This window comes from Lepidochelys kempii, chromosome 5 (genome assembly GCF_965140265.1).
Source record: "Lepidochelys kempii isolate rLepKem1 chromosome 5, rLepKem1.hap2, whole genome shotgun sequence".
NCBI classification, from domain to species: Eukaryota; Metazoa; Chordata; order Testudines; family Cheloniidae; genus Lepidochelys; species Lepidochelys kempii.
Genome location: NC_133260.1, coordinates 96,649,938 through 96,662,427, shown reverse-complemented (window position 1 = coordinate 96,662,427; position 12,490 = coordinate 96,649,938). Strand labels below are relative to the sequence as shown.

General features: G+C 40.5%; 1 protein-coding gene across 4 annotated transcripts in view; it reads left to right on the top strand.

Annotated features, from left to right (window-relative positions):
- PCSK5 (proprotein convertase subtilisin/kexin type 5) overlaps positions 1–12,490 on the top strand; it is a 299,939-nt gene that overhangs the window by 168,248 nt on the left and 119,201 nt on the right. For all 4 annotated transcript variants that reach the window (XM_073345119.1, XM_073345120.1, XM_073345121.1 and 1 more), the window contains exon 10: positions 10,276–10,379. In XM_073345119.1, the coding sequence (XP_073201220.1) occupies positions 10,276–10,379 (104 nt within the window). The remainder of the gene's footprint in view (positions 1–10,275; positions 10,380–12,490) is intronic.

Below are 12,490 nucleotides of genomic sequence, written 5' to 3'. Positions count from 1 at the left end.
ACACTAGGTTTCTCGTTGCGAAGCATTCTTTAGCTCACTGGTGCAGGAACTCAGAAGGACTTTCCCTGCAGTTGCTCCTCTTGGCTGCTGCTGCTGGCCACTGGTGTGCCAGGCACCACCAATGGGAGAACATGGAGACTCTCCCTTCTGTTCTGTGAGTATTCCTGCTGCTGGTGCTCCGGCAGCCTGGAGGAGGAGCAGCCTGACTGAACTGCAGAGGAGACAAGAACCAGGTCCCAGCAGGACGCCTTGTTTTTAGAGTGTTTTAGAGTCTATATTTTGAGGGCTTGATTTTGCAACCTTAGCATTCTTTTAAGGTAGTTTCTTGGATGTTATAACATAAACAGGAATGAGTTCTAAGCACCGACAGATCTAGATCAAAATGCTAGTTTGGGCACTGTCCTAGACGTAGCTGCCTGCATGTTTATTAATTGAGGGTTCCGTAGGACTTCCCCCAAAGGTACACCAGATGCTTAGTATAATAAGCCTAAATGGATAACGGGGCTTTGGTGCTGTGGTGTCTGGCTGTAGCTCCTCGTCTGGGTGGACTGTGTATTTCTTGAATAGTTGTTTCATTCTTTCCTCCTGAGAAGGCACAGAATAGTGTGAAGCCATAGTCTGAGATCTCTCTGCAAGGTTCTATTTTGTCCCCGACTCCTTTTCTATGTGTATGTGAAGCCACCAGGTGCTACAGCAAAAGATAGGCAGCAGTGTCATCAACGTGCAAATGGTCCTTTGTTTATTTCATTTTCATCAGAACTGCTCTATATCTATGCCAGGTTATTGTGTGATATTCTGCCTGGCTCTGGATTTTGCCACTGTTATCCATGTTTTTGTGGTTTTATTGCAGTGTGGTCTATGTGGGTCTATGTTTAGGACTACTGAAGCTAATGCAAAATGTGACTGGTTGCTCATCTGGTGATGTTGGCAATAAAACTTGCTCCCTATTTGCTTCCAGGTGAAACTTAAGATCTTGACTTTTGATCTATAAAGCCCTTAAAAAGCTAAAAGACAAACTATTTTTCTGAGAGTTACCACAGCAGCTGCCATAAAATAGTGTGCTCCAAATAGTACTCCCTGGATTTAATAATCAGGCAGACATCCTACGTGGTGAGACATAAGGTGGGTGAGGTAATTTCTTTTATTGGACCAACTTCTTTTGGTGAGAGAGACAAGCTTTTCAGTCACAAACAGCTTTTCTTCAGGTCTGGGAAGAAGACCTGAAGAAGAGCTCTGTGTGGCTCAAAAGCTTGTCTCTCTCACCAAAAGAAGTTGGTCCAATAAAAGAAATTACCTCACCCACCTTGTCATCGATGACATGAGCTGTAGTTCACGAAAGCTTATGCTCAAATAAATGTGTTAGTCTCTAAGGTGCCACAAGTCCTCCTTTTCTTTTTCCGGATACAGACTAACACGGCTGCTACTCTGAAACCTGACCTAGTAGTGTCACAGCTACGTCCTAGGGTGCCCCTCAGGAAGGAGAGAAATTAGTATCTTCAAAGTCTTATTGTTTCTTCCTAATGACCCATCAAGGCTGATGGCCTGTTGTTTGGTGTGTGTCTCCCAAATACACACACAATTGTAATTGTTACATAGTCAATATTCCTAACTTTAGATACAGAAATGATACATGCATACACATTGGATAATTACATTCAGTAAATTATGGCCTTTCCGATGATACCTTACAAGACACATCTTGCATAAAATATATCTCAGTTATGCCATTTCCATATCATAAGCATATTTCCATAAATAATAATTGGGTGTAACATCACAGACAGTTATTAATCAACTAGTCATAAAGAGGCATTCATCATTCAGTAAATGTGAATATGGATTTTGGATGAAACATTGGAATTGGATTTGTCTTATGACTGCAGAAAACACTGGAAGAGTTTGGATAGTTATATGAGTTACAAGGAGCTTGTGGCTAGGCCAAACAGCTGTGTTTTCTGCTTTGTTTATAAAGTTGTTGAATGGCCTCATGGGGCAGAGTCATGTGGACATCAGAATGCTGAAAATGCTGTTGTTGGAATAGGAGTTGTATTTTAAAATTGATTAGACTTTGTGTGTGATCTACTAGTAAATACTATGTAACAGAATTCCAGGGAAGGATGCAGTGTCGGAAAATACTACTTGTTTTGATGAGATATAGCAGTAACAATCAAAGCCTGTCTCGTCATACCCAGGATTTGCAAAGATGGCCCATTGACCCCTTCAGATTGCATGGCAATGTTTCTTCTTTTGTAAATCCCATGGTATTATGTTTTATTTCTGCTTGTATCCTTTCTTCAACTAGACTCAAAGACGCCCCTGATATTTTAGCAAAACATTTATTTTCAGATAGACTGATCTGCATCAAACCACTGGTCATTATGACAGTGTAGTCACTGTTGTTAATTTTGATTGCTTTATCATTTTGCTATGAAGGAAAACTTAATTTGCACTCTGATCCCTCACTGTTTGATCCTGGTTGTGTCATACAACTTCACACCGACTGAACTTTCCTCTAATTTTCTTTCACTGATGGCATTTTTGTTTCTTTTGAATCATAATTTTTGTTCTTTATTTTTACATAAAAGGCCAGATTTTGATCCCTGTACTCATGTTTAAGGATATTTAAGGATTTAAGGATGTTTAAGGTGAGGCCAGTCAGCCTCACCTCAGTCCCTGGAAAAATCATGGAGCAGGTCCTCAAAGAATCAATCCTGAAGCACTTGCATGAGAGGAAAGTGATCAGGAACAGACAGCATGGATTCACCAAGGGAAGGTCATGCTTGACTAATCTAATCGCCTTTTATGATGAGATTACTGGTTCTGTGGATGAAGGGAAAGCAGTGGATGTATTGTTTCTTGACTTTAGCAAAGCTTTTGACACGGTCTCCCACAGTATTCTTGTCAGCAAGTTAAGGAAGTATGGGCTGGATGAATGCACTATAAGGTGGGTAGAAAGCTGGCTAGATTGTCGGGCTCAACGGGTAGTGATCAATGGCTCCATGTCTAGTTGGCAGCCGGTGTCAAGTGGAGTGCCCCAGGGGTCGGTCCTGGGGCCGGTTTTGTTCAATATCTTCATAAATGATCTGGAGGATAGTGTAGATTGCACTCTCAGCAAATTTGCAGATGATACTAAACTGGGAGGAGTGGTAGATACGCTAGAGGGGAGGGATAGGATACAGAAGGACCTAGACAAATTGGAGGATTGGGCCAAAAGAAATCTGATGAGGTTCAATAAGGATAAGTGCAGGGTGCTGCACTTAAGATGGAAGAATCCAATGCACCGCTACAGACTAGGGGCCGAATGGCTAGGCAACAGTTCTGCGGAAAAGGACCTAGGGGTGACAGTGGATGAGAAGCTGGATATGAGTCAGCAGTGTGCCCTTGAAAGAAGAAAAGGAGTACTTGTGGCACTTTAGAGACTAACCAATTTATTTGAGCATAAGCTTTCGTGAGCTACAGCTCACTTCATCGGATGCATACCGTGGAAACTGCAGCAGACTTTATACATACACAGAGAATATGAAACAATACCTCCTCCCACCCCACTGTCCTGCTGGTAATAGCTTATCTAAAGTGATCATCAGGTGGGCCATTTCCAGCACAAGAAGGCCAATGGCATTTTGGGATGTATAAGTAGGGGCATAGCGAGCAGATCGAGGGACGTGATCGTTCCCCTCTATTCGACATTGGTGAGGCCTCATCTGGAGTACTGTGTCCAGTTTTGGGCCCCACACTACAAGAAGGATGTGGATAAATTGGAGAGAGTCCAGCGAAGGGCAACAAAAATGATTAGGGGTCTAGAACACATGACTTACGAGGAGAGGCTGAGGGAGCTGGGATTGTTTAGTCTGCAGAAGAGAAGAATGAGGGGGGATTTGATAGCTGCTTTCAACTACCTGAAAGGGGGTTCCAAAGAGGATGGCTCTAGACTGTTCTCAATGGTAGCAGATGACAGAACGAGGAGTAATGGTCTCAAGTTGCAGTGGGGGAGGTTTAGATTGGATATTAGGAAAAACTTTTTCACTATGAGGGTGGTGAAACACTGGAATGCGTTACCTAGGGAGGTGGTAGAATCTCCTTCCTTAGAGGTTTTTAAGGTCAGGCTTGACAAAGCCCTGGCTGGGATAATTTAACTGGGAATTGGTCCTGCTTCAAGCAGGGGGTTGGACTAGATGACCTTCTGGGGTCCCTTCCAACCCTGATATTCTATGATTCTATGATTCTATGATATGATTCTGTCATGGAGGTCACCGATTCCGTGACTTTAAGAGACTTACATGACTTCTTCAGCTTCAGCCCACTGCAGCTGCAGGGCTGGAGCAGCTGTCAGCCCCCACCCAGGAGCAGCAGCAGGACTGGGTGCAGTGCCCAGGGCTGGGTCAGCCTACACTATAGGAGCAGTGGCCAGCAATCAGCGCCCAGTGGGACTCCCACTGTTAGTCCCTCCCCCCAGGGTATTTTTAGGAAAAGTCACAGACAGGTCGCAGTCTTCTGTGAATTTTTGTTTATTGCCCACCACCTGTATGTGACTTTTGCTAAAAATACCCATGACAAAATACTAACCTTACTCATGTTGAATAGCACCTGCTTCAGGATTAGCTACATTGTCTTCAAAAGGACTACTTGTGGAGTAAAGCACTACTCAGTATAAGTGAAGGGATCAGAATCTGACCTGAAAGTAAAGCTTCTAATTTCTAACCAATTTGGATAATGCTGTTCATTCTTGGTTAAGGATCCAGTTAAAACTCAAACTAATATTGCTGATTTTGTACACCATTATTGTACAGTTGTTCCACTTCCATGGTTTCTCATTTACCTTGTTTTATAAACGTTTTGAAAAGGTTGAAAGAAGAGGTCCAGACCTTGGAGTATTACTAGAGAGCTGAGGACTTGACATTCATTATTTATTGGCTGCTGGTCATGCAATTTTCATCTAATTATTCTTACTTCTGCTCATTCTGGTGTGATTTTGAGTATTGTCTGGTATGCATAATCCCCAGGCAATTTCAAATGAGACATTCAAGTTTTTTTTTTCTTGGAAGGAAATTGTCTTGTTTTTGAAATTGATCCCATTATATAGCAGTGTCAGTATTGGTCTTGTTAGTACTTTTTTTCCTTTCAAGATGTTTACCCATTAACTCTTTTGAGATTAATCAAGTGGTAAGTCAATTAACATCAGTGACATCTTGTCTGGATCTGTGGCTTACATGGCTAGAGAAACTGTTTACTCACTTCGGTTCCAATTTTGACATGTTTTACAAACACTTGACTGCTTCTGTGATGGTTCCAGATGCTTTAAAATTGGCTCCTATGACTCCCTAGTTTGAAAAAAAAATCTATTTTTTCTCCAAATGAACTGCTAGTTTGACTCCTTTCCAATTTCTTATTTTTTGTCAAAGTTTCTGACAAAAGTTGGGGGTGAACAATTGCAGTCCTATTTGGTTTCAAATGAGGTGTCTACTGTAGAGAGGAAATTTCAATTTGGCAATAGCTCACTTCCTAGTACAGCGAAGGTTCTATCGGAGGCTGTTGAAATCAGCTGCAATGCTGTTCTTATGCTGTTATATCTCCCTGCTGCCTTTGATATAATACACCAAAAGCTTGTCTATATTTGAGATGACAACATCAATAGAAGAAAAATGTTATACTTCAATAGCTCTTGCAGTAAGCAAACTGGCGTGCAGGCACTATGAGAGAGAGGTTGAGCGTACACACATCTGTTTACTGGGTACCTGACACTTAGCTTTAGGTTTTCAGTTTGAGAAATTGTTGTCTGAGTTTGGTTTTGAGGATGAGATGTAGCAGGCAAATACTGTATAACAGTGGCCTCTTACTCAGAACTTTAAAATAGAACCAGAGTAGCTCGCTTTTCAAGGTTCCCCAGGCTGGAAGTTTTGGGGGAGTTTTCATTAAACCTTAACTGTGGGTTGTATTTTCATCTTGACACGCTGTATAATTCCCAATAATGAGAGCTCAGTGTTCATTGAAAGGAGACTGGATCCCCTGGTTGGTTTTTAATAATTAGCTGAATGTAGCAGTCTTGATCATTGCCCTTTAAAACTGATGTGAATATTTTAGTGCCTTTTCTTCTCAGTAGTTTCGACAACTATAACACCTTGCTTTGTGGAGTCACAGATTGTTCAGACTTCACCTAATAAAGAATGCAGCTCTTGGGATTCTCAGAGGTACTCTTGAAGGCTTGAGCCAATGCTACATGTTTTCCTAAGACATTACATGGGCTCCTAGTGAAATTCCTGATCTGGTATAAAATTTTATTGATTCCTTTCTGAAGCATGTTACGTGCCTGTCCAAGCATACCATATCTTACAAGCCCTTAATGCCCATTACATTCCATGACTTTCACTTTTTGCAGTTCTTTTTTTTACCAGCTCTCAGCTGGATAAATACTTACTATCATACCAGTTCAATTGTCTAACTAGAAAAAAGACCCCTTCTTGGGAAACAAGCTATATTTATATTAATATTTGTAAATGTCCATCCATCACCAAAAGGCAATAATGCACCTTAAAAATAATGCAATAATTTAACCACAAGCTGCCCCAGTACCTCAGATGCACACAAGAAAAATTAAATGGTCATGATTAAACTGATCCAGCTAGGAAGAAATGCAACAAGTTCTGAAAACCAAAAGAGATTTCAGCACAAATGATCTTGCATCTTCAAAGTGAATGTTCCAGCTGATCTGCATACACCAACATCTTCAGGGCTCCAGTGCGAGCAGCACTCTGTGTTGGCTTCACTAAAATACACAATACCTCCTTTGATTCTCCATTGGTAGCTAAAAAAGGGTATTTGATGCTAGGTCACATCAGAGTCTAGTTGACATTGGCCTCGCACAACCTAGTGGGAAACTTGCTGCAAAGGAACAAGAGTCCATCCGAAAGTAAGATAGCAATGTCAGCACCCCAAAAAAAAAAAAAGAAAAAAGAAAAAATGAAAAAAATAGAGGGGAAGGGTATATAGTTAAATGGTTCCACACCTGAGTTTGAGATGCCATTTGTAACTTAGTTACAGTATATAAGACCTATTTTAAGCAATTCCTACTTGGTCAATATATATAAAAATTCTGTTGACTTGGTCCTGTTTCAACTATATAGACTGTATGGCCATTGGAGGACCCCTTCCACACACATACACGGCTGTTACTTTTGAGTGTATTTTCTACACTTCTCAGGTTTACTGCCATTATATGGTATTGTGATTTATGAAGCTCAAATGTAATTGGTTTTCATTTCCTTCCTTTAATCTCATTCAGACAGATGAAATCCCTTTGATCACAAACCTGTTAATTTCCATCAGTCTATTTCTGTCTTTGCCCTGTGTGAGATAGACAGGTTTTCCATAGAAAACTTAGATGTTTTCAGTAATTTCTGCATATCTGCTGCTTCCCTATGGAGTTCCAATTTACTGAAGCTAAAGTTTGTCATCTTAATTGTGTACATTTAAGAAACCCTGGCTTATGCAGCTCAGCAAGAAAATAAAACACTAATTTCTTCAGACTGAGTTATATGTAGGAAATGTCATAGACCTGATTGATTTCAGCTACTTACTTCAAAAGATAAACAAGATACTATTTCTACATTTAAGTATGGTATAGCATCTACAAAGCAAGTATTTCAAAAGGTTAAATTTATGAGAAAATAAATTCTGGCAGATGTGAGGACAGATTATAAAAATAAGAAACACTGCTTTGAGTTCTGCACACCAAATTCTCAGATTGGTGAGTTTCTCTTCTGACTTCCTGTGTCAGGAAGAGCTCCCAGAAAAATCAACCTGCTTGGATAGTTTCTGTTATCCTGCAGATGTTCCACATAGAAATCTCTCACTAAATTTAGTAGGCATTCCATGCATGGAAAAACTGCAGGATCAATGCAGCTATGGCCTCTGTTACCACGGTATCTGAGTGCCTCACAATCTTTAATGTATTTATCTTCACAATACCCCTGTGAGGTAGGGAAGCATTATCCCCAACTTCCAGATGGGGAATTGAAGCAGGAAGACACTAAGTGACTTGCCCAAGGTCACAAAGGAAATTTATGTTGGAGTAGGGAATTGAACCTGCATCTCCCAAGTCCCAGCTTAGTGCCCTAGCTACTAGACCAGGGGTTCTCAAATTATGGGTCAGGACCCTTCAGGGTGTTGCAAGGTTCTTAAATGGGGGGTCACGAGCTGTCAGACACGACCCCAAACGCTGCTTTGCCTCCAGCATTTATAATGGTGTTAAATATATAAAAAAGTGTTTTAAATTTATAAGTGGGGAGTCACACTCAGAGGCTTGCTATGTGAAAGGTGGTACAAGTACAAAAGTTTGAGAATCACTGTACTAGACAGTATAGTTAACTAGTATTGGGCCTGATCCGGCACCATCCAACTCAAAGACAGTGTTACCACTGATGTCAATGGGAACAGGAGCAGGGCTATTCAGAGGATGATGTTTGGTGAGTAATGGTATGAGCACAAATCCCCATTTCCTCTTTTTTTATTTAATTTTTGTGAAGCCCTACCATAGCTGCTCATTCTGTATTCATTTATCATTCTCACTATTAACAACATTGTTGGAAGAACAGTCATATTCCCCACCTCATTGCTAACAGAACAAATGAGAAATTGCCAATGAACACCACCATAATCCATGGCCTTTTAAGCTATGGTTTTAGAAAGGAAGTCCTCCTGAGAATATGTATCTGCAAAACAAAGGGCATCTGAAATGCTACATTCTCTAAAGATTTCTTCTGTTTGTGAGAGAAAAAATTGGTAGTTCATTCCACAGTGGAGACCCAGATGGGATCCTCTTTCGTCATCCTTAGGGACAGAATCATTATTTACATATTGTAGAAACTCACGTATGTGTTGTCAGTCACTTGCCCATTGTCACAGATCCACGGAATCAGTGCTACTTCCCAGCTTCTAAGCAGTCCCTTGGAAGTACCTGTTCAGAATGCCAGACCCCTAAGAGGTTCTACTCTTCTTTAAGGGTAGGCCATATGGCCTCTGTGCCTCCAAGACTGATTCTCTGGTTCTTGTACTCCCATTTCACACTGTGAGCTCTGTCCAGCGAGTCCAACTGAGATAGACTCCTGGTCAGAGACTTTTATACTCTTCAGGGACCAATGCACCCCAGCAATTATTTGCAGTGACACCCGGCAGCCTTTTCAAAACAAAGTAGGATTTATTAGTCAACTGGAACACTATATCAGAAGCCCTTAGTTTAGCACAGAGAAGCAAAGGTTAAGATATAGTCCAAACTCACGAAGCCAATGCAATCAGCCATGCTGCTATGGTATCCATTTCTGGCTCTGACTCGCTAGCAGTCTCAGGTGAAAGCTGCTGAGTCTCTCCAACAGCCACCCCAACCCCCTTGCCAACCCCTGTGGAAATGTTCACGTGTTCTGCCTGCTGGATAAGCATCAGTTGTTCAATCCTTAGGGCTCCCAATGTCTTTGTGGATCGATCCTCCATCGGTATGGGTCGGTTTCAGCCAGTTCTTTAATGATCCATTAATTCCCCCTCCCAACAGTTACATGACACCACCTCATGTCTCCTGCTCTGCCCCAAGAGCAACTTTTTATTTTTAACCCTTTTGCACCCACAGGGTATCAATGCAAAGTACAGAGGGAAACTGAGGCACACACAGGACTAATACAATATTACAGAAAATTCCCACTTCATCACAACCATTAACTACCCAAATTCATTCCTGGGAGTTTTGGGTACATAAAGAATACAGGATTGATCTCTGCCTGATTACCAGTAGTGAATCTGGCTGATAATGAGCAAGTCAGTGACAATGTAGACTCACGCTTCCATAATGACTACAGTGGAAGTTTAGAGTGTGAAAGGAATGCCAGACTGGGGCCGTAATGAATATGAAACAGCTTGTGATCTGTTATGCTTTTCTTCTCTTGTGCATGTCTGAGGTAGGCAACCATGTACAGATGCAACATGAACAACTTGGTGGTCATATTAGTTATCTCTAGGTCAAATACACTTTTTTATCCATCCTTGTAAATTCACATGTGTGGAATACTGAGTGTGTGTATTTTACAGGCTGCCTATCAATTAATGCATCTCTCATAATCGAAAAAGAATAGTAGAGGTAGAAATAATTTGACACATCAATCCTGTAAAGCTGGGTCATGTTACTTTGAACACTGGTTTTGTTTGTGGTTTTGTTTTTTAACTTGTGTGACTTTTTTTTTCCCCTTTTTGGTAAGAAAGTTCTGATTTTCACTTTGTCTTTGCCCTTTTCCTTAGTCCATCTCTGACCTGGAGAGACGTACAGCATATTATTGTAAGGACTTCACGTGCAGGACATCTGAATTCTAATGACTGGAAAACCAATGCTGCTGGTTATAAGGGTGAGAGCTTCCTTTCTTATTCACCGTGACAGGCAAAAACAAAATTGGACATTTAAAGGGGAAGCTGAGGGAAATATTCTCAGATGGTTTGTCTGTCACCTGCAATATGTGGAGCTTTTAGTCTTTTTCATTAACAAAAGAGATGTGTTCCTTCTCCTCCTTTAAAGACTGGGATTTGAAATTACTAGAAAAGTATTATGGGCTGGATTCTGGTCAACCCTTACTGCCTACTTTTTGCTACGTTGGTAGCACAAAGCAGGCAGTAAAGCATCTTAACCAGGTCTTTGTGTCTTCCAGGCACAGGTGTACAGATGGTCTAGCTTGATGTTAAGGTCACAGAATTTAATGTCAAGCAAACCTGAAATAAAACATTTCAATTTAGGAATATAAGGGATTTTGATTCAAAATGGCAAAATGGAATGTTTTGACATTACTGAATAGAAATTGTTCAGAACTTTTCATTCTGCACAAACAAGGCTTTGATATTTCAGCTTTTTGCCCTGATTTGGGATGGAAACAAGTGTCAAAATATCAGACTGTCTCAAGGGACAGAAATCCCATTTTTCAATCAGACATTTTTCAAAATTTCAAAAAACTCAGACATGTTTTAAAGTTCTCACTAAATGTTTTACTGGTTTTGACCAGCTGTTATAGATATATATACAGACCATCATAGTCAATGACTAGCAATATCATATAATTCTGCTTATATTTTAGTTGGGCTAAAATTGGACCTTGAATCTAAACACCTCTACATTTCAAGATGGTTTAAATTCTAGTTCCCATTGTCTAAACCCTTTATTGGCTTTATTTCTGGGTTGGAATTCCACCCAAGTTTTAAGTTGAGTCTGTCTTGTGAGATTTATGCCATTTTGTGCCAAAAACTCCTGAGAACAGTCCACAAAGTATCAGAGCCATCAAATTTTCACACAATTTCACACTAAAATTTGGCCTTGAATCTAAACCTTAGCTTTAACCTATTCCAGATCACAGAACATCCACCACAGAACATATTTAATATGTAATTCTGCCCCATGACATTTCCGCTGCATCTGAATTAGAAACAGAAAAAAGGCCCCTTTCATTTTTGGATCCAATCCAGAACCTAAACGATAGAGGATAGTTTTGGAAATGGGGATTCAACTCCACACGGCCTCAAAATTAAAATGTTTTCACAGTCAAGGGTCTGGGTTTGACCCATTTACAATACATATAAAAAAGATAGAGATACAAAGGCCCACACCTACATGCAAGAACACACAGAGAGATACTTAATGATGTTGTCAGTATAGTACTTGTCACTGTGACGCATAGCCTGGCATTAAAAATGTATTGGAAGGAAATGTGTGTTGATATCTTATTATTGTGATTGAAACTATCTAGACTATGGTCTTCAAGTGGTGTAAATGTAGCATCTTGGTTACTATCTAATTTCCAGAATTCTATCCCTTTGTATTTTTTCACCTGTTCCCAAGAAAGGCAATAACGTCATAGTACTCAGTATCATACTATAGTGTATCTTGGAGCAGTTGTCTCTCATTAGGAAATCGAAGAGTTGCATTAACACATGGTATACTAGCAGCAGCAACAGGGCCTTTATAGTTACAACAATTCTTTCTCTGGCTTAACACCCCAACAACTGGAAGGCACACGTGTGCTATGTTTGAATTGTGGTGGGAGATATTTATGAGGTAAAGGAGTTAAGGAGGGTTTCTCCCCCACTTGTCTAAAATCATGAATGTAGACCTGGCTGACTGTGGGGAGGCAGGAAATACGACTTCACCTGGCAAAACTCGGCAGTAGACTTCATAGTGGAATTCAAAAGGAGAAAGACAAACTAAGTGCCTCGACCTCTGTGGAGCTAAGGATCAACTTTAACCCAAATAAAAGCACCAGTTTTAACTAAATTATTTTGGCAACTTAGGCTAAGCAAATGGTTCCAATAAAAATCCAGCTCTCTTTAAACCTCTGTTGCTTTTGGATAGAAGAGAAGCAAAAGAGTTAGATTAAATCACAGCATCCAAACCTGAGCTGGAAGGGGGAGTTGCACACCGCTGCTGGCAAGAATGAGACTGTATTTTACTAGTGCACGTGGCAATATTTAGTATAAT